Here is a 23925-nt window from a genome sequence, read left to right as displayed (position 1 = left end):
GGAGTGGGAGGCCGGGTTGGACCTGGTTGTTTAGATGACATCACCGAGCAGGTTGGGTTATAAAATGAATGAAGCAGAAAGCCCAAGTTCACTAGCTCCGCACTTCGCAGGCGGCAGGAGGGACCTCGGGGCTCCGCTCTGAACTTTTGACTCCCGTTGGTCCCGGCCTCTGCCCGGGGCTCCCCTTGGCTCCCCGCTGCGCCCCCGGCCCCCCTCTCGCTCGGCCTCGCAGGATGCAGATCTCACCCTTGCTGGCTGGTGGACTTTTACTCGCTCTGCTCTCCGTCAGGCTGGAGGCGAAGCCGGCGTCTCAGCTCCCACAGAAGGTACGGCTGGAGCTGCCCCCCTCGGTTCTCCCTTCTTCCCGTCCCGCTGGGGGTCCTGATGGCGCAGGGGGGAGACGTGGGGTGATTTGGGGGCGGCAGAGTCAGTGCAAAGTAGGGTTCTCCTTCCCCATTGGCTTTTTGAGTGCGAGGGGACCCTCTGCTTCTCCAGCCTGTCCCAAGCGTGCGTGTCCCGGGGACGTCAGCCCCAAACCAGGGGCTGGAGGGGGGACGCTGTGTGCCCCATAGCTTGCGGGATCGGGGCCGGGGAGGGCGGCAGTCTGCTCTGTGGGGCAGACCCTGGGGTCCCGCTCGGTGCTGGGCACTGGGGAAGGGGAGCAGACCCAGAGCAGGGCGGGCAGCAGGTGCATGGTGGGCAGGGTGCGAGGCCAGAGCCCTCCGGGCAGCCCTGCCCAAACAGGCCAGGTAGGGGCACCTGGGGTGTCCCCCGGGGAAGGGGTGTCCCAATTGGGGGTGTCCCAGGGAGCTGAGTGTCTCGCCGTGCTGAGGAGAAGGGTTGCACCATGCTGGGTGTCATTGACCTGAGGGCAGGGCACAGAGACGGGGACACAGACTGAGGGCGTGCCCCAGGACAGCAACGGGATGGAACTGGGGGTGTCCTTGTAAGGAACTGGGGTGCAAGCTGTAGAGAGAGGGGTGATACGGGGGGAGTGGTGGTGTGAATGGGAGTGAGGAACCCCAGGCTTGGTGGGCAGCAGCCCTGAGCAGGGAGAGAGAAAGGGGGCCTGGAAAGTGGGGGGACAGTAAGGAAGGGGGTGTGCCCCCCATAATTGTGAGTCAGAACTGGAGGAGCAGAGGAAGCCAGGGAGTGTTAACTAGGGGAGGGGGCAGTAGGGAAGGGGAGCCCTGATGTCCCCACTGCTGCTGGGGACATTCTGCAAGGCAGTGGGGCAGGGAGGGCTGCTGAGAGCAGTGTCACTCCCCTGGAGCTGGGCTGGGGGGCAGGAACAACGCCCCCCTCCCCAATAATCTGAAGGGGCCTGAAAGCTGGCAGGGGACGCACGTGTCCCCTGCCAGCTTTCAGGCCCCTTCAGATGGGGGGGGGGGGGGGGGGCGGGGATCGTGACAGCAGCACAGCTGGGGGGTGCAGCAGCACCGGCCCTTTTTTTGGGGGGATGCAGTGACCCCAGCTCGGGTGAGGGGGCCACACAGTGACCAGGGAACTGCGGGAGGGGGGGCTGTCGAGAAATCATCGCTATGGTGTGGGTAGGGGGATGCTGTGACCCTAGCGAGGGTAGCACGGGTTTGGGCAGGGGGTAGGATGCTTTGGGCACAGTCGAGGGGCGATGGGCTGCAACTGCCGGGGGGGGGGCGGGTGGAGGGAGGGCATAGACCCCAATCCCGGGTGTGCATCGCTGGGGCAGGGGGGGGGGATACACCCACAACGCTGCGTGTCCCCAACCTTGGGGGGGGGGGGCGGGGGGGGGGAGGGCGCTGTCCTCGGCGGGGGGGGGGGGGGGGGGGGCGCTGGGGGGCGGCGGCGCTCTGACCCTCTCCCCCCTCCCCACCCCAGGCCTCCCGCGGCTCGGCGGCGGCGGCGGCGGCGGGTCCGCCCGAGGCGGCGGCGGAGCGGGAGAAGGAGCGGGAGAAAGAGCGGGAGAAGGAGCGCAGCAGCGGCGGCGGCGGCGGCGGGTCGGGCCCGCGGGAGGCGCGGGAGGCGCGGGCCGAGGCCAGGCCGCGGGCGGGTTGGACGCGGTTGCTACAGGACCCGCCGGGCCGCCGCCACAAGGGCCTCCATAAGAAGGGCCTGGGGAAAGGCTGCTTCGGCCTCAAGCTGGACCGCATCGGCGCCATGAGCGGCCTCGGCTGCTGAGGGACCCCTGGCGGTGAGTGCGGGGCCGGGCCGGGGGCGGGGGGGACACGGCGGGGTGGGCCGGGGGGTGCTGTGCTGTCCCTCGGTAGGGTGCTGGGTGGGAGATGCCAGCGGGGTTACAAGCGGTTAGCCCGCTGAAACATCTGCCGGTGGGTACAGAGGAGCTCAAAGTTGGGTTTAGCTGTGCTCCCACCCCCCGGCTGCCTTGCCTGCCCCTGCAGAAGGATCAGAGACCCCGGCCCTGGTCCGTCGCTCTGGCAGCAGCGCAGGGGAGATCCCCCCTAGACCCGCAGGCTGCGGGGAGGCTGCAGGAGGAGCTCGGGTGCAGCCAGTTGCTCCCTATGCTGTAACCCATGGGCGTACGTTAGGAGGGCAGGGTACCCGCTGTGTGCCCGTGATGGGAGGATTAGTGAAGCACCTGTCTCAGCCATGCTCCAGCTCTTTTAATTTAAGGAAAAACGATACACAAGTTCCCCAGGTGTTTCCTAATTGCGGTGACAGCCAAGGGCAGGACTTTCCTAACTTGGGCTTTGCATCCGAGCAAGTGAGGGGCAGCCTCCAGGAGAAGTTCTTCCCACAGCACTGCACAGCCACTGTGCTCAGGGACTGATGGGCAAGAGAAGTGGCGCTTCCCTGCAGTGACCCATTTGGGAGAAACAGGGCATCTCCTCCCCTGCCAGCTCTCCCCGAGGGTGCTGGGGGGAGCGAGGCACCACTCTGGCCTGGTCCCTGCCAGCAGGTCACACACAGATGAACTCACACCTTGGGAAGCACTTGCCGGCTGCAGCCCAGGCCGCTCACTCTTCTTCCCACGGCACAGCACTGCCCTACACACAGGGACGTGCCTTGGCCCTGCAGTAACATAACTGGGCACAGAGAGGAGCGGATCCAGGCATCCTGCTGCTCTGCAGAGCCATGGGAAGAGCCGGGCACAGTGGTGCCCGCAGGACACCAGCGCTGGTCCATGGCCCTGCGGGACGGGTGGGTGCTGCTCCTCTGCTCCCTCGTGCAGTGGCTCTCAGTATTCCCAAGGAATCGCCCAGCTCAGGGCTCTGAGAAGCACACGCACGCTGGTCAGCCAGCTTGCACCCATCCTCTCTTGTTAAATTCTCATCGGGGGAAAAAAAAAAAAAAATAAATTTCTTCTAGACCCAGGGCCAGGAGGAGCAGCAAGTTTCCCTCAGCCTCTCCCCTAAATGCCAAATAGCCAGAAAGCAAAGGGTGAGCTTCTTCCTTGCTTTAGCACAGGCAAAAAGCTCAGGGAGGGCTTCTGTTGCCTTCAGCATCCCCTGGCCCCAGGCCGGGATTATTCTCACGGGGATTTCAGCTTGGGACAGGCATGGGGTGTTGTATGGCAAGTACTAACAGGCACTTTGTTCTTGTTCCTCGCAGGGCTTTGAATCCATAGTCCATTTTCTCCTACCATGGCCAGGCAGGGCCATCCCCCAGGCAACGCCTAGAAGAGCAGAGACCCCCCCTGGAATGGACAAAAGATGTGGCTGTGTTTTTCTTTTTGGTACGAGGAGTCATGGCACCAGCTGTTTTGGTTTTGTTATTTTTTTAAAAAGTGCTCTCTCTATCTTATATATATTATATATACAAACACTCACCGAGACAAGGGACAGTGCTTTTCCAAGAGACTGATGAAGCCAGCTGTATAACGTTGCTGTTTGTAAATTCATGTCATGCATAAATGTATTTATGTTGTAAAGCTATTTATATATTGTTTATAAAGAGATATTTATAAAAAAATTATTTATGTAACTAAATGAAAAAAGTCAAGCATTGTAACATTTTTTGTCCTAAGTAGTTGAAAAACTTAAAAAAAAAAAAATCATTCCGTGTGGCATTTTGTAACCTGTCTTTATTTATCAAATTCACATACAATTTAAACGTCAGGTTGACTGATTTTAACAGAGTTAAAGAAGAAATTGTTCAGATGTTTTAGAAAAAGTCGGGAGCAAGAGAAAGGCCAGCTGATACTTTAAGCTTTGATCCTGTAGGCAAAAGTAAACTTGTGCCCAACGCTGTGGTGCTCTGGTGGCCTGAATCCTGCCCGGAGCTGTGCACCTCTGCAGAACCCCGCTGAGCTCCTGGCGAGAGCGCGGCCGCGGGCAGCTCGCCCTTGCCCAGACCCTGAAGGGAACCCCTGGAAATAAACCCATCACGCCCCAACAGCCTAGACCCGGACTGACGGCGGTGCGACACCAGCAGCGTTTGGCCTAGACGTGTCTTAACAGTGCCCAGGCTGCAGGTTTGGGTCCGAATCTCAGCCCCCACCTGTAGCTTTATGCCCAGGTGCCGTACAGAGATGCAGCCCCTGCTGACAGCAACGAAGAGACCGCGCTGGATCCGGCCCTCGGCGGCACTCGAGGGAACAGAGCTTTATGCTGGAGGCACTTTTATTCCGGGATCCAGCAGCTCCCTAAGTACCTTGTTGACATTCCCATTCACCAAACTTTCACCGCTAAGCTGTAAAGTCCCTTCCTCCAGCAGAGATTTATTTCACTGGGCCTGGGACAGTACATAGACAGACCAAAATATACTGAGGGCTGCCTGGTAGGGATTCACGGACACAGCTGCCCCTACAGCTTCCTGCTATGTAAAGTGCACGAAATAAATCGTTAAAATGACTGGGAGCTCTAGAGGAAACAGCAAGCGAGGGGGTGGGGAGCGCAGCGAACATGCAAACTCCTGCATGAAGGCTCTTTGGTCTCATTCTTCAAAGAGGCCTTAGGAGAGGGGGAAAAAAAAAAAAAAAGAGTGGCAGGCGCCCAGTCCAGCCGTGACAGGAGTCACAAATTATGCCCTGACCATTGTAGTGGGCTGGGAAACAACGAGCATTATGTTCTGCTGGGCTTCGGTGCCTAGGACAGGGCAGAAAGAAAGTCACCAAGACCTAGAGGCAGAGAGATCCTTTTCCTTAGCAACCACCAGGAAACCATAGAAACCTCCAGCCAGATTCTAGCCAACTATTAGAGAACATCAGGTTTACAGAACAAGAGGATTCATCCAGACCCCCGACAGCTCCATCAGGTTCGGAGCGCACGCGGGACGTTTCTCGCCTCGTATGAGCAAAGCCTCCGTCAGAGACAGGTACCCACCTTGCGGTGCCCACAGCGTCCAGCTGAACGGGGAGCAGCAGCTGACGGACCACGTCAGACGTTGCCTATGGGGAACAAAATCAAGACCCTGGGAGGCCGGGCTAGGAGGGAGACAGGCAGGACGGGCAGCTGGCAGCTCCTGCCCTGCCTGAGGGTCTGCTAGGGCCCTCCAGAGCTGTCCACAGGTAATGACAACCTGCTGGCAGGGCTCTGTGGGGCAAGTACAACACCCGTGAAGGTCACCCTACCGGCTCCCCACACCTTTAGAGGGAAGAAGGGGCTGTACCAGGAGCTCCTAAAGAGATGTCCATCAGTGGGGACTGTCTGATGCCACCGAGCAAAGCTAAGGAACAATAAGGAATCACCTACAGTGCAGACCTCACGCACCAGGTCTGAACAGTGGTGTAAGGAGGTGGCACTGCAGGTCCCCCTCGGGGTCTTGGTCCTTCAGCATGAAGCCAGAGTAGTGACCACCACAGAGTACCAGGCTGCAGCCAAGGTGGGGCCAATTCCCCTTCCAGCTTTGGCACTTTGCTGCAAAGGCAGAGCTGGAATGAAACCATCTGCCTGGTGGCAGAGGGCCCCTCCTTAACAGAGCAGAGGGAGCTTGGTCTCAGGAATTCAGTCCTCAAAATTTGACCACCTCCATGGGGCACAACTTGAGCTCAGGCTGGAGGAGATCCCAGCGATCACACACGGGTCTGGGCTCCCGTTTGTAGCACAGTCTGAGGAGAAGAGCGCAGCCCCATAGCGCGGGTTCCTTCCATCCACTGGGCTTGCTGCAAAAGAGCAAGCCCAAGGAAAAGGATAAAGCTGCACTGCAAAAGGACACTAGTTTGGCAGAAGGAGAGTGATCCGAGCGAGAGCTCCCTGTGCAGAGGGAAGGGATAACAACTTGGCTCCTCGCTTTGCTGCTTCCGCTCTGACCAGGGGTAAGTCACCCTGTCCCACCTGCAGGACGGGAACACCGTGCCCACGTCAGGGTGTGAGCTGATGTTCAAGACAGAAGGCAGCACGCAGGGGTGAAAGAGCACTTGGGAAAACTTTCAGGTCCGCTCCACCTTGGCCCCCAGGCGGCACAGCCGGACCGGCGGGTCTGGCAGGCGGAAGGGGGGCATGGCGAGCAGAGGGCAGTTTTCAGAGTGCCAACAAGCACCTTCCTCGGTTCGGTGGACAGGCCAGCACGGGAAAGGGGAACGGCTCATTAGAGCACAGCGAGCACCTGATAAGGCCACAATTGGGTCTCCCTGACAGGGGCTCCGCAGGAAAGAGAGGAGCCACAGGAATCTAATTCGGAGGGGAGGAGGCATCACATGCGGTAGAAACAAATTGATCTCACGTCACTGCCTGCCTTGTGGGCCAGCTAGGTCAAATCCTCATGACATCCAGTCAAAGGATCCAGGGCCAGCACTGGAAAATTCTCTTGCCACATCCCAGCCCGGAGACAGCCTAACTGAACAGCAAGAGCTGCCCTGGATGCAAGCTGCAGCCTCAGGGGGGTGGCATCTGCCATCTCAACAGCAGGCTCGGAGAATGGCATCTAGCAGAGGAGTACACACACACCTGGAAGTGAGGGTGGCAGGATTCCCAAGCTCCTCTGTCCACGCTCAGGTCAAACTAGCACCTCAGGTCCTACACATTTCCTACGCTACCAGCTGAACGAGCAGCAGCCACACTGAGCTTCCAAGTGGGAGCACTTGTGACATGACACAGGAACAGCCTCGATTTCCGCTTCCCAGAAGCTGTTCCTAGCATGAGATGAGCCATAGGCCCCCAGCCTGAAAAAGCACACTGCTCTCCAGTGAAAAAGAACAAGACCTTTCTCCAGCACTGTCGTACAGGTGCCTTGCAAAGCCCAAACAGGCCAGAGCAGACCTTGGAGCTCCCACAACAGGGACACAGCTGCCTTGTTGGAAATCATTTCTGTTGCCCCAGCCCACATTGAATGTTTTTCCCTGGTACCATTAATGCCATTTTTCCAAGGTATTTATTGCTGAAGGGTTACAAAGCCCAGCTCAGGTGACAGCAAATCCCAAATCAATGAAGAAAAAGAAAAACCCAGAGGCCCAGAGCAGGAGAGCAGTGGAATTTTCCAGCTGGAAGGAACTTGAGGCATTGAGCAGGGACTGCCAGGGGCAGCAGCACACACGCCCCTGCCACTTGCTCTAGGACTTCTCCAAGCATGGGCTGCTTCCCTTAGAATGCAGAAAAACAAAGGGAAGGAATCAGAGGGCAGCTTCCAGAGGGAGCCTGCGCTTGACACAAGTGAAAGTTGAAAACAAGAAGGGAATTGAATTCAGGCCCCTTCCTGTCAGTCAGCAACTAACCTCGTCAGAAGGGATGGCAGCACTAACCAAATCAGGCAATTCATTAGGTTGGGGCACACAGCAAAAGCCCATGCTCTCTGGAGCAGAACTACAGTGAAAATCCAGGGTAATGAGTTGCAAACTGCCTTTGTAAATGACACTTCTGCAGCGACACTGGCAGACTGGGAAAACAGCTAATAGGAAAATCATTAGGTAGCATCCCTTTGATATTGTTGAAAACGGCACAGGCTATTTTTCCTGCCCCCTCCATAATTAACCTGGCATATTACCCATAATACTCCAGGCCGATATTCCCACGATGGATCTCCTTATTTGCATCAGGGGAAAGGAAGGGTATGGTACACAGGAAGAAGATGACTTCTAGAAAAGCTTGAAAAGCTTTAAGATTCCCCCCCTGCCGTACACACACATCATCTCCAACGCCATCAGCAACGAACCTCTGCCCAGCCAGCAGATCAAACCTCTGTCACAGAGTCAGCACACGCAAGAGAGAGGTTGTCCTGGGAAACGCAGCTGCAGAGGAGCTGATTTGCCCAAGGTTGCTTTCTGCAGCTGTAGCAGAGCTGGAAGAGGACACAGCTCCATGCTTTGCCCCTTATTTGTAACACTGCCCTTGTCCTTGATTTCCACTGCGCTAAACCAGGCAACAGCCTGTGCCTCTCTAGACGCAGAACAGCTCCGAGGAGCAATGCCTACCCACCTGGCTTGTCTGCCAGCAAGGAGAGGTGTCATCTCGCAGTCGTGATGTAAAAGGAATAGCATCACAGCTGGCAGGTGATCCTGTAGGAGCTGGTGCTCTCTAACAGCTGCGAAGGTGACAATGAAACATCGAGACGTTACTTATTCCATCGGCGCAGATCAGCCTCAGGACTGTGCTGATCACGAGACGGCGACTGAAACATCAGGGCTGGCGAGATAAACAGCATCTTCAGGAAGAGTCTGGAGGGCTAGACAGCACTGCTTCCAGACTTCACACCCATGAAGGTACAGCCCTGAGGCCAGCGAAGCTCAAAACACTTGCAAAAAGGCCGAGCTCTGATGGAGCGAGGCATCGCTGCCCACCACAGCCAGCTCTTCTGGAAGCACAGAGGCATCACGTGTGCACGAGTGTTTGAAAAATGCCGTAACGACACCGAGATTCACAAGCCTCTACAGGAGACCTGGAGCTGCGGGAGGGTGTCCTACCTTTCACTAAAATTGCACCAAACAAGGACCACCGGCACCAATTCTTTTGCGCTCTGTGGGGAAACGCACATTTCAGCACTGTTAAGTGACCTTCTGGCATCCTATTAGTGCCTGGAATTTCCAGTGGGCATGTTCATTCGCTAGAGCAGGGACATCTTTTCTCCTTCTTGACAAGAAAAAGCCATGGTCACAGCTATCACACTCATGCAATTTGCAGCCTGTACCAAATACATCGGGGCATCTTGCAAGGCCTACACACTGTGGGGAAAACCAGCGTGCGCGCCTGCGTATTTGGAGACAGGGAGCAAGGTGCTGCTCTGCCTAATCCTTTGGCTGGTTCCCTGGTCAGGTCAGGGATGCAGGTACCACCACAGTGCTGCTAAGAAGCAGGGGGCAGCCTAGGCTAGGGGGTAAATTCGCACTCTCTTTACGGTACACCTCTCTAGCTTCAGTTACTTACCCCTGGTAGCTCTGTGGTAGGGCCAAGCTTGATGGAATATCAGCAAAATGTCAACAGTCCCTGACAGACACCGACCTTCACCGTGGAGCAGAGTGAAACAATTACATATTTCTAAAACTCTGCCGAGAAATTCAATCAGACTGCCAGGTTAAAATTCCGTCATAAAAATACAAGGTTGAAGTTACAAGTAGGAACTGAGATCACTAAACTTAAATTTACCTTTCTTGAAGCCCCTGGGTTACTCTCTCAGATTACACAAAAATAAGCTAGATAGATTCAGGTTTTGGATCCCTTGCGTTAGGTCAGATGCTACAGAGGACTTAGCGGGGGAAAAAAAAAAGAAACCACAACAGAAAACTTTGTGAGGCAGGTTCTTCAAATCCTCCATTTCCCCATTATTCAGAAAAAGTTTGCAACAGGCTCAGACACTGAAGTAACAAACAGCAGCCCCAGCCGGCCTACAAACACATAAGCTCAGACTGTTTTACCCCCGCAGGAGGTGGGCTTTATGTGGCTTTCAAAATCGGAGGCCTCTCTCAACACCTTAGATACACTTGTATAAACCTGTACAGAACTGAAAGTTTAGGAAAAGCTTGGTTTACCCATGCGATTTGTTACATTATTTACATTATGATACAGCTATCAAAAGTTGATGGCACTCTTCCTTCTGCCTCCCCTGCAGTGAGCGAGCCCAACTTCTTTTTTGTGCACGTGGACCAATGCATTTTACCCTCAGAGGATAAGGACACTAAACCCAAAAACACTCACTGGGTTCTGTATCATTTTCCACTCTTCCAGGAACAGAAAGCTGTTCAGCAAAATTCACTTTGCAGGGCTGGTGGGAGAACGGCCACCTCTCACCACCACTCTCTTCTATGGGAACAAGAGCTTCAGCTTCACTCTGGAGAGCAGCTCTGCAGGTCCTGCTCCTGTAGCAAATCCACGGAGAGAGACGTGCGAGCCTGAGCGCAGCTCCACAGGCACCCGTGGGACTTCAGAAGTCTGCACAACACTGACTGCAGGATGGGTCTCACATCTGAACACAGAAGGGTCTGTCAGCATCCCTGATTTTCCCTCCTGCTCTCAACAGAAGACTAAGCTAGCATTTCACTTATCTAAGGGGGTGAGGAGGGAAGGAAAAGAACAAGAGTTTGCGAGCCAAAACTTTTTTCTGTAAAAAGATTGACATCAGCACTGCTTTATGATGTTCCAGAATTGCCTGATGTTAGCTGGTATCAACTGAGTCACAGCAGGAACGCCAGGGACATTTGTTAGCATGAGGCACAGCTTTAGGGCTAGGGCAGTCTACCAGCACTGCAATCAGCTGAGATCCTCTCTTCCATTTTCCAGCTCAGTGCTCAATTCCATATTAAACAAGCACTAGTACAAGTGGAGCTGCAGAACATGACGCTAGACAATAAAGCCCTGAAGAGCAGAGGGAAGGCAGCTCCATCTACTTGGTTTCCCTCTGGGTGGAGGCAGCAAACAGAAGTTCAATAGCTCAAACTCTGTCCTGCTGCAATCTTGAAGTGAGCTGCAGCTGGAGCAGCCCATTGCTGCCATAAACCAAAGCAGGGCAGGATGCTCTCCCCCCATCAGGGAGCAGTGTCCAGCAGCGCTCAGGCAAACTGCATTAGCTGACTCCAGCAGGCACAAGCAATACACGGGAGTTTGCATCAAACCCACCTCTGCTTCCACCTCCCTCTTGTCCCCATGGCACAATTAGGCTCCCCAGGCACTTCCCACTTGAAACTGCCTGCAATTTAGCCCCCACCAGCCCCTAATTCACACAACTCTGGCTCCGACTTACTGCCCTCCCGGCAGTCACAGGCAGCCAAGGCAGTTTTTTATCTGTTGTCCTTCTCAAACACCATAGCACCTCCTGCATCCTTCCCTGTTAACAACTATGCCTTCAGCTTCATTCCTGGAATAGCTTCTAACTCTTTCCTTCAAGCCAGATTCATTAACCAGCTGCTGCAGAGCTGTTTGCCTCCCCCAGGTACTCTGTGCATGTCATTTGTTAATGACTCATCTCAGACTGGGCTCGTTGCAAAGACGCCCCCCTCCTTTTGCGGCACCAAGTGCATCGCTGGCACACCAGGAAAGCCAAAGATGCAAACAGCTCGGTTCCCTCCAATATCCCATTCCCTTCTCTCTCCTCTATCGCCATCAAGCACGGGACAGCTCTTTATTCAAAGTGCTGTTTCCTCCTTTGCTTCTTTGCTGATCAAAGGCAATGTGTACTGAAGCATAAATAAGATCTTCACCCCCAGCCAGGCTTTGAGAACAGCAAAAACGTAAGAACAAACTCGAAAACTTCCAACACACTAAAGAAGCTTCAGCAAACTAATGTGACTCCTGTAACTGGCAGGGAACAAACACCGAGGATGCCAAATTCACATCTACTTCCCCAGCAGACTGTGGCTTGCCGAGGAGCTAAAACAATTTCCAGAGGCATTTGTATTCCTCCTGCCTCTTTGCTGAGGCCTGATACTAAAAATGAGACGGAAAGAAAACAGCTAGTGAGGACCACAGTCAAATCTAGTGAGAAACTGGATGACCAGTACACTGCAGCTGCCCAAGTGGGAAGCCAGAAACAGACTCAGCACACCTCCATCGCACAGATCTATGAGACTTGGGTACACAAAGTCCACCTACACCTCCTGAAAATTTAATACAGAAACTAGTACTGCCACTGCTTGGGAAACAGTTCCCTTGAGATATAGGGGAAGGCTTTGTGCTCCCGCCTTACTTAACATCCTTCCCTGGCAACTTTTTGCCTAGCATTTCTTGGGGGAGAGAGCGCTGGCAAAGAATCAAAAAACAAGAGACTTGACCCAGAGGCAACTGGACGGGAGGTATTTAGATCCGCCTCTCAAGATTAAAAGCTGGTGTGCCTGCACTGCAGGAGAAGAAAAGGAATTTACTTTCACAAGTGTACAACAAGTCCTGCGACTGAGGACCAAAACCACGCAGACGGCAAAGAATTCTGGTAGCACTAAGAGGAAGGCACGTGCAATGCACAGGCAAGTGTAGGTGACAGCTGGCTGCAGGACTGGAGCACTGTCACAGCCCTCTGCTTCAACAGCTCCCCTGCCTGCTCACGGAAAGCCCTTCTCTTTACAGCATGGAGTGAAGTGAAATGCAGGGGCCAAACTACAAAGCAGAACTCTGCTAGACCCAGAGGAAGGAACTGACCGGCCTAAGACAGAGCACAACTACACACCTTCCACAATCAGGCATCAAAGGTGTTTAGGCTCAGGACACTGGGCTCAGCTCCTGGCTTTGCCACAGATCCTTCTGCACAAAGTTGGACAAAGACGAACTACTGACAAACTGGGAAGAGCAATTCCCTGTCTCCTGGACGCATCAGGGAGATCAGGACAACCTTCTGATAACGTAATGTCAAGAACCGAGTAAATGCTCAAGTGAACAAGTGCTGTTGGACTGCAAGCCTAAAGCAGCTTCAAAGCCAAGACTCCAGACTCTGACATTAAATCAGCATTTTTAATTTTTTTCTAAAATGTGCTTTTTTGTGAATCACTGTTTCAATGCCAACCCCAGCCTCCCCCTTAATAAAAAAAAAGCCCCGCACCTTGCCAAACTAGGTGCAAATCACCTGAAGTTAGTCTGTAACAAATAAAAAATAAAAAACCACAAAACAAAGGCTGAAATGCTTTAGAATCACAACAATGTACAAAAAAAAAAGGGAGGAAAATACAACCTGAAAGTGTTTAAAATTCAGAAAGACTAGTCAAGTCCATTGCTTCAGCAAGGGGATGCTGCTGCGACCCCTGCCAGTGGGTCCTGGGCCACCAGCCTGCCACGATGCTAAACGGGCTCTTCTCCCACGCAGACCACTGTCGCCAGCATCCACGGAAGAGCGAATGCCTTACCCTTGGAAGGTATCAATGGGGGAAACAACTCACAAGCAGCTCTGGGAGGTCACATCACATTCAGAAGGAAACAGTTTCTAGTACAGCCCCAACAACCTGCAAGAAGGAAGGCTTGAAAGAGCAGCCTGCTTCCTCCTTATTGTATTGACGCCTCAGAGATGCAGAACAGCGCTTTAAATCTGTGAGAGATTAAAGGGCTTAGTAAGGGCAGTAAACAGACAGTTAAGTAAACAGCCCAGCACTGGATCTCATCTTCACAGAGCGAGGTAGTGTGAATTTCACCCCAGTTTAAAATACACAGGGGTAGCAGAAAGGCTGAAGACTTCCATATAAAGCAGTTCCTGGCCTAGAAACCTTTCTGTGCTCCCTCTGGAAATGAAAAGATCTGTGTTGATGGCTTCCTCGCTCCCAGCCTGGCTTTGGTAGCCAAACTTCAACCCTGGGATTCAGACACTTGCTACAGAAGTTCTCCCAAGATCTGACTTAGTACAGCAGCTTCCTCAAGGTTAAGCAGCAATGAGACTGGCTGGGAGGGAGCAAAACTGTCCACAGATTTTTTATTTTCCCCTGCCCCTTTTGGTTAGTCCCTCTCTTTAGAAGTCCTTCTTTACAGGACCAGAACAGGGACACCCTGGACATTAATAGGGGCTGCACAGTGTAACTTAGCCAGGTGCTGCTAACTGGGAGCTGTATTCAAACAGGGCTTTTATTTGCCAGCCTGGAAGGACTGGCCCAGAACCCACTGAAAAAGGAGACGCAGGCCCTTTCTTGCTCCTCCTGTTGTCATTCCTAGCTGAATGACATTTAGATGGTATGTTCTAGTGACGGCTGGAGACCAGCCCTTTGACTTTGGACATCTTCTTTGTGGGCTGCCTTTGTTCTGTGTGTGGAGGGCACTCTCGCTCTACCAGCTGCTGTTCCATCTCCTGTGCCGACGACGAGGCTGTAGCTTTTAATGTTTTCTTTATGTTTGTGACCTGGCCAAGAAGAGACAGTGAATCAGCACCTGGTTCCTCCTCCTCTCGCAGCAGAAACTCTGTTCATAAACATATTGAAAAACCCCTGGAGCACAGAGTGGAGATTATAAAATAAACTCTCCCAACAGAAACATGCTCTGCACTTGAGTTTATTAAAGGCAATGTTTCATCCTCACTTACAGCCAGTTATTAATATTTCCAGTCTGGGTCCAATATGGAATAACGAACTTTTTTTTTTTCCCCCTAACAGACAAAGGCACAATATTGTACCACCTACTACTGCCTTGGTGCAGAAGGCAGCCATCCTACCATTATGTTGGCCAGAAGCAGGAAGGACAAAGGAGACTGCGAAAGAAACAAACTTATACTTAGGACTGCACTTGAAAAGGGAAAATGCCACTTGGCCTAGCTGGCTGTCCGAACCACAGAGATTTGCTAGAAGCAAGAACAGAAACTGGTTCTGTGGGAGGCAGCAATACTGCTTCTACTACTCTGGCTGAAAAGGAGAGATACAGCACCAGGCACCATACTCTGTCCGCCGGAACCCTGTAGGGCTCACCAGAAATAGAATGAGCAAACCTTAAAAAGTCAAACCAAACCAAACCAAAAACCTCACAGGCCAAAACAACTTCAGGAGTCAGGTGGGCCAACTCCGGGCCAAAGGCATCTGGCAAACCAAATGCACTAGGGATGCCAATCAAGCCGCCAAGCGTACGCTGCTTCAGAAGGCAAACGTAAACCTGCAGGGATGCAGCACTCTGCGAGAAATAAACCCTGAGCATGTGTCTCGGGAGGACCATTTTCACCTTTACAGCTGTATTAGCCAAGATTTGTTCTCACAAGTAAATACACATCAGCAGGAGCTAAAATCGCGTGCCTGTGCTGCCATCTACCGCCTGGCTGCGCAGGAACAGAGGCAGGAGCGCGCCCAGGCCACGCTGCTGGAGAGCGTCATCTGGGTGCTCAATGTGACCCACCCCCCCCGAAAGAAGCTCCCGAGGGCACTTTTTGCAAAAGCAATGAGACTCGAGAGATTTTTTGTTAATGACACTTTCAGGTTTAAAACAAAGACAACTGTTTTTTCCTTCCTTCCTGCCTTGCACAAAAGGAACAGAATGCCATCAAAGCTCTGCGTTAAAAGCACACTTCTAACAAATCCGTTCAGGAAACCATAGCTAGTGCAGCCACCTAGGCTAAATTTATAAAAATTTATAAAGAAAAGTTCCAACCTGCTCAGAGTCAGCAAATTTGAGGTTTGTGGTGTTACTAGCACATGGAAGCAGATGCGTTTTCTCCCCCCCCCCAAAACCGCCACATCTGATTTGCATGACTCCTAGCCTGCTTCAGAGAAGCCATGACCATTGACCGGGTGTCAGCAGACTATTTTCTTCAGTAAACAAACGTTTATCAAAAAGCACAGAGTGGTCTGAAGCGACTCTCCACCCACCTCCATCTCTACCTGCTGCTGAGTTCGGTGATGGTTCTCTTTGTATTGGTTGGCTCTAAGTACTTGTTGCTCAATTCCTAAAAGAACCGCTTCACAACCGTCGCACCTGCAAGACACAAACGTCAAACACTGTTTATGAGTCCTCTCTGGAGCAGCTCAATCAAACAATCTGAAAAGTCAAGTTTAGGAGATCATTACATTTCTACCTCCTGCTTAAAGACTAGAATTCCAAAAAGCTGACAAGAAAAAGCTTTGCTACTTACTCAGTGTATTTCACAGCACTATTTACAGAGCCCATCTTACCATCAGTTAGGGCAGGTTCAACACACTTTCAACTTCCATCAGAATTACTACTTAAATGGGGATGCAATGCATTTTTCAAAAGTAAGTAAGATTTTAAAATTAAACAAAAAAAAATGAGATTGAGAGAATCCTCCTGCCTGTCAAGTGTTCAGAAGACAAGAGCACTGCTCCCACACAGAACTTGTAACTGGAGAGGACAGAAAGGGAATTGGCAGTGGGTTCACTCTTACCTTCCAAACAATGTTGTAAGGTCCTGGAAGCTGCCAGAGCCCTCCCACTGTGATGGGATTGAGGGAGTTGGAGTAGAGAAGGAAAAAAACCCACCCCCACCTCAGGACGGCATATTTGCCCAGCAGTTCAATTACTTTTCATACACTCATTACCACAGCAACTAGGAAGCAATTTCCAGTCAGCTCAGAACCTGCCACAGACTCCACAATCTTCAGGGGAATTTCTTTGGGAGGGAAGGGAATCCTACAGAAAGATGAGAAGCAGCTTCCTGGCAAAGGTACAAAAAGATAGCACCACAGTCCCAACACGGCTGCCTGCAGCCTGCATTTGCAGGACCAAAGCGAAGGCAAACAAAGGCATCTGAAACTTCAAACTTGAAGAGACATCCCCTCCAAAGAACTGTGACTCTCCAGAATTTGCCCATGTGGTTTATCACAGTAAAAAAGGCTGAAAAGTAATGGACAGTTCTGGTTTTGTTATCAAGTGGAATGGCAGAAAGCGGAGCAGCTCCCACCATAAGATCATTTTGGCATGTCTGTTTGAAAAGGCTCTGACTCCTTGCTAGGGTTTTGCTATGTAAAAGCTATGGTGAGAGCAGAATCTCGAGGCCTAGTATAGTTTGGCTTGATACATAACACAAATTGAATCCTACACAGGCTCTTGTATAACTTGCTCCAAGACTCCTCCTCCAAGTGCCTACTTACAGCATAAGATTCCCAATTAATGGAACATGATGAAGTTGAGCCAGCACTTGAAACTTTGAGGAATAAGAAAAAAAAAAACAGGACAACCTATGTACAAGGAACAAGGAAGGTGGAGAGACTGCCTCACCATTCCTGGAGCGTTTTGACAATGTTACTGATGTCCTTCTTCTGAATGTCTCTGCCGATACAAAAATCCACCTCTAGCACCTGGTTTCGTTGATCCAACTTGCCCTGGATAATATCTGTATAAACCGCTTCAATAATCAGATCTTCCAACTCCCTCAGATTCCTCATATCCAGGTCCTTCAGCAACACAGAATAGGGAATGCACTAAAAACAGCAAGCCCAAGAGTAAGTTAACAGTCCTAGAGCCAAAATGAACAGCTAAGTCTCAGAAGGTCAAGACCCAAATGTTTATTGCACCCTACACCTTAACCTGCAAGTACAGCAGTGACTGATCGTGGCAGAACGAACGCCTGCTACTGGGCTACATAATATTCTGACACAACTTTGGTAATTCCTGAAGCTTTGGCATAGCACATGCTAGAGGCAAAAACATAATGGGGTTATAGAAGTAATTAAGAATGTTGAAGAACAGAAAGTCAGCGGTTTTAACAACGATTCTCCACCTCCAGCAGTGAAGAAGCCACACAAAAGTTTCCCAGCCCTTCCTGATCAATTTGCATGGCAGTTCAGACACCCCCAACATCTCATCCATGGAAGTCCACTAAATTAATGTCCCAAATGCAGCACGAGAGAACACTGCACATCACAGGTACTTCCCTAGTTGCAGGATTTTTTGTGAGTACTCATGCAGTCCGATACAACTTCAATGTTATGGAATTTATGCCATTTTCAAAAACAAAACCAAACAAAAAGACAACTACCATACACGGTGCACTCTACCTTCATCCTGGAAGCCAGGCTTACAATCGTCAAGTGTTTCAGCTTGTTTTTCTGAGTCACTGTTAATTCAGGCAGGTTATCTTTATTTGCTGTTAATGTTAAAAAGACAAGATTTAGGAATCTGCTTCAAGAATCATATAATCCAGGCTGCAGAACTTCAGGCTAGTTACACCACACTAAACCCCGAAAAGGCTGAACTCCTCCAGCTACTGGGTGCTGGTGAGCAGAGAGAGCTGCTGCTGATGGTAGATTAGCACACCCAGGGAGAGAGGGGAAAAGTTAAAAAACAAGTTGGCAATTCCATTCTTCTCTACTTCTTTAGCAACGCTGGGTTTGGAATTAAAACGTCATTTACATCTACACAAGTGACGTCCTGCCAAAATGGTTGGTCAATGCTTTGCTTCTACCACAAAGTCATTTTTATTTGACTAATAAGCCAACAGAATAAAATCTTCCCCCTTTGATGATCTGGTTGTAAATAGAGCTGGTTTTATTTCTCTGAAGAGCTGCAGAATTTAGGGTTTAAAGTGTAAAGTACCAGGCTCAGGAAGAGAGCAGAAATTATTAATCTAGATGGCCTCACTGTCATTGTATTATATCCGTGTGCTTCATGAATATTTAAAATCAGAAAGGAAACTGGCGGCTTTCCAAAGCAAAGAAACTCTTTAAAATATCAGCTTTAATGGAAATTAGTGTTTCAGGGCCACTCAAGTTCTCCCATCCATCCCACTTCATTCACTGCTCTTCATTTTGACTACTTTTCCCTCTCATTCTTCACTAGAAAAGGAAGAACGAGCTGCGCTGTCACGTGCTGGGACACAAGACCCACGCATAGCAAACACATCCTCTAATCAGTCACAGAATTCATGAGGCTCATGTTGCTCCACAGCCACTGGAATATTCAGTCCTTGCACTTACGGATGCCACTTCTCCTTACACAACAAGACAGCTCATCCACCGCAGCGATAGCCAGCACTATGACAGAATTATTTGTCACACACTGCAATGGTCTGGATTAGGCTGCTACCCACAAAGGAAGTATTAAATTGTAGCAGAATGGAAGCATAAACACAAGCGATAAAAGCACATCTCGACAGATATTAAGATGATTCACACATAGTCCTTCTGAAGCTGTACAAAAGTAATTATTTCGATTTGTATTCTAGCTAAGAAACGCTTCATTTTGTTTCAGCAATGCCGTCGCAAAATATAAGGTTATCCCACAAACCACACAGGTTTTTATAAATAATGCAGAACAATTTTGTCTAAGTTTTCTGCAGCTTCCATAGCCAGTGTCATCTAAATTTCAAAACAGGTGTCTGAAATTGCACTCCACGGAGGTAAGCGGCCTGTGCACGTCTATGAATACTGCTACTGACCAACTCAACCCAGTGCTGCAGTCCAATCCAGATCAGTAAAAAACACCATAGTCTCTAGCCTTATCTCCACCTTTCAGCAATTAAAAAGCATGTATGACCCAGAGACCCTCTGTGAACAATTCTTCTCCCCAGCAAATTCTGTTCTTGGAAACTTTTACCCATCCACACTACACCAGGTACCACAGAAAGCAAAGAGCCGTCCCTGACGATTTGAAAGGGCAACCCAGTCTCTTACCTACATAGTCTGGGTACGTTCCGTACGCAAACAGGTTCAGCAACTGGAAATAAGCAGCATTAGACCCTTCAGCAAGCTGGATGGGAAAAAAGCAAAAGAAATTCCATGTAACAGAATCACAGCATGGTGGGGGTCAGAAGGGACCTCTGGAGATCAACTGGTCCAAGCCCCCTGCTAAAGCAGGTTCACCTACAGCAGGTTACACAGGACTGCATCCAGGGATATCACACAGTAACAGCCAATACAACCCTGGTAGGCAACTTCTCCAGAGCGTGTTTGAAATCTACATAGGACAAGTAGCACCCAGAAAAGCAATTATGTCCCAATCTTAAAGAGCTGGACCCTCTCTAAGGCCTCATGAGCAGCAGCAAATTTCAGCAGTTTCACAGTCAGCATGATCCAGTTGTTTCTCCGCATCAGAACTAAACTACAGTTTGGACTGTCAGCTGCTTTGTGTGGCACCTTAGGAGGTAAAAGAAAAAGGCAACTCTTCATTTCAGCTGACGTTGTACGGGGGCAGCTCTTCTTATGACGTGACAAGCAAGCAGGCAATGGTGTTGGTTCGTAAGCATCCTTGCTCTTACTGGGAAAGCTAAGACAGCTTGCCTGCAGAGCCACAAAAACTTCAAAGCAAAGCAAGCTAGAACATTTTAAGTCAAGTGCATGTGAAAGCAATAGCACTCCTCTGACATGCAAACACTTCACTGGAATAACCGCAGCACCAAGTGCTGATTTTTACTGAGTGGGGTTTTTTTAATACCATTTGCTGCACACAGATCCAGGAAAAAAACATACTTGCAAGTTGATGCTGAATAACCATAGAGGCATTTTTCGGCATATCTAAGAGCCCAGCTGGAAAGCCAAACCTGCTGTACGCCACATCACCCCAGCTGCAGAGATACTCAACACAGATTCCCGCACTGTAGCAGACGGGGTGCTGGCGAGGCATTTTCAGTAAAAGCTCTGGAACTTACTTTCCACCTTGGTTTGAAATGGTTTGGATTTGGTTGCCACCCAGGCCTGATACACTAGACATCTGTTCACGAAGACTTTTGGAGAGCACTGAAGTTACGCTTTCCAGGACAACGGAGTAGAAATGGATTTTTTCGTTGCTGGCTGGCTAGGTGCCTTCTTAAAATGGTTACTGCGCTGCTGGCAGGTTTTTGCTGTATTAGCAATCACATTAAGGCAGCAAAGCTTTATATAGGTATTTTTTAATGTCTAATATATACAGGCAAAAGCGACGTCAATCTCTCATACACAAACATCTCAGAACCAAGGTAAGTTGCACCAGGCCCGCCCTGGCACAGAAATTTCACACAGAGCCTGCCTGGGGGAACTCCTGGGGATCCCTTATACTGGGAGTGCAGAAGGGGCATTAGGATAGAAACTCATCTCTTACCTCTCGCACATTGGTTAACTCCAATAGCTCTCCGAAGACATAAACCCCAGGAGCCTCCAGCACTTGATTTATAAGGGCAGTCAGAGCTGAGCCACTTGTACCTTTGGCTAGTAAAATAAACTGCTCTAGAAGATTGCAGGACGGTTTCTGTTCTCCTGCCATTCTAGGTTTTCAACCTGTCAATAAAAGAACATAATATTAATAAATCCTTTCTCCTCTGCTGAATTCTTCCTGACAGTGGGTCAGAAGGTACGCTCAGCATCGTAACGTTTCCGTGTCAGCAGAGCCAGGTTTTTCTGCAGCATTCAGAGGGCAGGCCAGGAAACCAGGAGGTTCGACTGCTGATTTACCCGGGAAGCAAAAACGATTAACAAAATTTCTGAGCAAAATTTCTGCAGACTGTCTGGTCAGTTCCCTAAAAGGATCTACTCCTGCTAGTAGGAAAGGAGTTTAGACTCTATGCTGTTTTCAGACTTTTCCTTCTACTAACGCTGCCAAATAATGCCAACAGCAAAAATGCTCATTGTTACATCTGTTAGAGGCCACCTAAGACTTCCTCCTTGCACAGCTTTAAAACTGCAACTAAGAATTCTCTGTGAAGAACTGATCCACCTTGTAGGCCCACACACCATACCTTGTCCTTCGACACCGGCTATAGATAAAGCGTGCGTACATAATTCCTATTGCTTTCTGAGCCTAAAAGGCAAAAAGAACTGCAGCTTCTAAGTAGCTTACCAGGCTACATCGTACAGTTAAAGTGTTTTGGGTTAACTGGAAAGCTTAAGTGATAAAAATACCCTTTCTACAAAGGCTCTATTTAAGTCCCTATAAAGAGAGGTCTTTGTCTTCAGCTGTTGCCTGACATTTCTGGTGTGCATTTTGTCTCCCAGCACCAACATGTTGTTTTTGAAAAATAAACCACTATTTATTAACAAGTTCAACAAAATAAGTTGTTTGTTTACAAACAACTAAGAAAAATCTTCCAAGCATATTATTCAGACACCAAACAAAGAACTTGGCAGATAAGAGGGGTTTTTGTGTCATGCTTGCATCGGATAATTACCAAGTATAGCAGGCAACCTTAACTCTGGTGAAGAAAACCAGCCACCAGAGAACCTGTCTCATTCTGTCTCACCACTGGGACCACATCTGCCCTCGTGGGGGTGGTACAATCACACAGATGTTCACACTGTTTTACCATGCCTAACCAAATTAAAACTTGTGAAGGCAAGGCAGCCAGCTTCCTTTATTAGTCAACTTCTAAAAATACACTTCACTCCGTTCCATTACACCTGCAGGTACAAACGGTGCCAACCTGAGCAGGCAATCTTTTGCACTCTCCACACAGATTTCTCGGTTCTCAGTGTAAAGTCTCTTTGGGACGCCTTTCATCAGAGACACACATGCAGCCCGGCTGAAGAGCACCTCAGTTTCAACGGTGAAATCCCTGCAATACAATAACCCTCAACGTGGCTTCCTAATACACCTGAGAGTATCTCAGCACCAATCTCCCCGCTCACAGGTAAGGAACAGACAGACAATCTTCTCAGGAGAGCACGTGAAGCAACCGAGCTGGGAATGAAATCCAGATTTCACCGTTCCCGAGTTATTGTCCTCCCTCACTACTTGAGACCCACGCTGGCGTGTGAGGATACAGCAGACCGGCTGGCTTTATCCATGCCCTGCTAGGAAAGGAACGCCCGGTCCTTCCCCCTTCCCAAGTTAACGTTCAGACCACCGCGTTGCTATTGCAACCTGCCTTCACAACCCTGCCACCGGGACCGCCTCGCTGCTCCTTCCACAACCGACCTCCCCTGCTGAGAAGTGACCGAGCTGAATCAAACGGAAGACCCTTAAACGGAGCCAGGCCCCCCGGCCCTCCAGGCCCCCCGGCCCCGCAGACCCCCGGCGAGGCCCTCAGGAATCGCGCCCCACCGAGCGGGCGGAGCCCCGCCACAGGGGGTTGATTCACCGAGGTCCCGCCGCGGGGCCCTCTCGCCCCTCACCGCCGACCCCCGCTCCCCGCTCGCCTCCCGGGGCTCGGCGAGCCGCACGCCCGGCAGCGCCGGGACGCGGCCGCGGAGCGGGGAAGGGAAAGGGTCGGTGCGCGGAGGAGCGGACGGGCCGTTCGCTCCCTGCCCCGGCGTTACCTCTCCGCTCACGGCCTCTCCACCCGGCCTCCCGCCCTGTGGCTCCCGGCGCCGTGCCCGCCGCGCCTCAGGCCGCCATGATGGCGGCGCCGGGGTCCCGCGCGCGGCTCCTTCCCCCGGAACGCGCGGCCGCGAACGGAGCGTTCCGCCCTCGGGCGGCCGCCGGGCCCGGGCGCCGCGCCCCGGCATCCCTCGGCAAAGCGGGGCCGCTACCGCCGGTGCACGCCCCGCCGCGCCGGGGGCGAACCTGGCTGGGCCCCTCCGGGGCAGGAGAAGGGCGGGCGGGCTGCGCTGGCGGCGGCTCCCGCCGAGCTGTGGCACGGCAGCCCCCTGAGCGGCCGCCTCTGCGGCCCCGCCGCCTTTAACAACAAACGCGCGAAGTTTCGGCTCCTCCGCGTTTCGGGGATGTGAGGTGCTGCGGGAGCGTCGGGGGGTTTTGCGCTCCGAAAGGACCCGTGCGAAGGGCCGCGGTCGTGAGGCCACGCTGTAGCGCGTCCTTTGTTCGGCCAGCATGGCAGCGCGGGCATCTCCCCTGCACGGCTCCACTCCTCCTCGGAGCCTTTGCGTGCGCTGCAGCCCTCAGAGGGGATTAAATCTTCCATTTTATGGCAAAAACCGGGCAATACCTGAGAAGCTGAAGTGGGGCCATTCTTAGATTGAACGGTTGCACAGGGCAGGATGATGGAGGCTACCAGGCGAGCCCCTCAGGCCAGCCCTCCTGGGGTGCGAACGGAAAAATGCCAAGAGACGGGGGTGAAAGATCACAAGGTGCTAGGAATTATTTTAAACTCCGTAGAAAAATGGCCCACACAAATGACAAACCAAAGGGCAGAGCTCAGTCTGTGATGTGAGGGAGATGGAGAGGTTGAGATCCTCTCCGGGACACAGCTCAGGAGCTAAAAGGCTCTTGAGGGGGTAGAAGAGCAAGGGTGGACACAAGAGGGCTTTTGGGGTCTTTACCCTCCCTAAGGTCTGTATGCTCGTCTGTGCCACGCTGTGAATAAAGAGTGCTTCTGTTAAAAATCCTTCAGCCGAGAGCAAAGTGCTTCTGGCTTTCAGTCA

The 23925-nt window shown here is 51.4% G+C and overlaps 2 protein-coding genes across 4 annotated transcripts; one reads left to right on the top strand and one right to left on the bottom strand.

Moving 5' to 3' along the window:
* Positions 1-233: 233 nt before the first annotated feature.
* On the top strand, positions 234-2157 carry NPPC (natriuretic peptide C). Its single transcript, XM_086468019.1, has 2 exons — positions 234-326; positions 1858-2157. The coding sequence occupies exons 1-2, from the start codon at positions 234-236 to the stop codon at positions 2155-2157; spliced, it is 393 nt and encodes a 130-aa protein (XP_086324145.1).
* A 2752-nt stretch (positions 2158-4909) lies between these two features.
* On the bottom strand, positions 4910-22891 carry COPS7B (COP9 signalosome subunit 7B). Of its 3 annotated transcripts, none has more exons than XM_086467530.1 (7): positions 22864-22891; positions 20714-20889; positions 19312-19387; positions 17698-17786; positions 16919-17121; positions 15554-15659; positions 4910-5326 (listed from the first exon to the last, which is right to left on the bottom strand). In XM_086467530.1, exons 2-7 carry the CDS (start codon positions 20873-20875, stop codon positions 5081-5083), a joined length of 882 nt encoding a protein of 293 aa, XP_086323656.1. In that variant the 5' UTR covers positions 20876-20889; positions 22864-22891; the 3' UTR covers positions 4910-5080. The 3 variants fall into 3 exon arrangements, with proteins under 3 accessions (XP_086323656.1, XP_086323658.1, XP_086323657.1); XM_086467532.1 differs by lacking the exon at positions 4910-5326 and adding an exon at positions 10224-10269; XM_086467531.1 differs by lacking the exon at positions 4910-5326 and adding an exon at positions 13899-14106.
* Positions 22892-23925: the final 1034 nt, after the last annotated feature.

The sequence above is a fragment of the Leptosomus discolor genome, chromosome 7 (genome assembly GCF_034619465.1).
Source record: "Leptosomus discolor isolate bLepDis1 chromosome 7, bLepDis1.hap2, whole genome shotgun sequence".
Lineage (NCBI taxonomy): Eukaryota > Metazoa > Chordata > Aves > Leptosomiformes > Leptosomidae > Leptosomus > Leptosomus discolor.
The sequence above is the reverse complement of the archived record's forward strand: the minus strand, read 5'-3'. Positions and strand labels throughout refer to the sequence as shown.

Coding starts and splice junctions, on each gene's coding strand:
- COPS7B (XM_086467530.1), bottom strand. CDS start 20,875: ATGGCAGGAGAACAGAAACCGTCCTGCAATCTTCTAGAGCAGTTTATT. Junction 17,787..19,311: donor AACGTACCCAGACTATGTAG/GTAAGAGACTGG, acceptor TAACATTAACAG/CAAATAAAGATAACCTGCCT. Junction 15,660..16,918: donor GTCAAAACGCTCCAGGAATG/GTGAGGCAGTCT, acceptor TGTGTCTTGCAG/GTGCGACGGTTGTGAAGCGG.
- NPPC (XM_086468019.1), top strand. CDS start 234: ATGCAGATCTCACCCTTGCTGGCTGGTGGACTTTTACTCGCTCTGCTC. Junction 327..1,857: donor CGTCTCAGCTCCCACAGAAG/GTACGGCTGGAG, acceptor TCCCCACCCCAG/GCCTCCCGCGGCTCGGCGGC.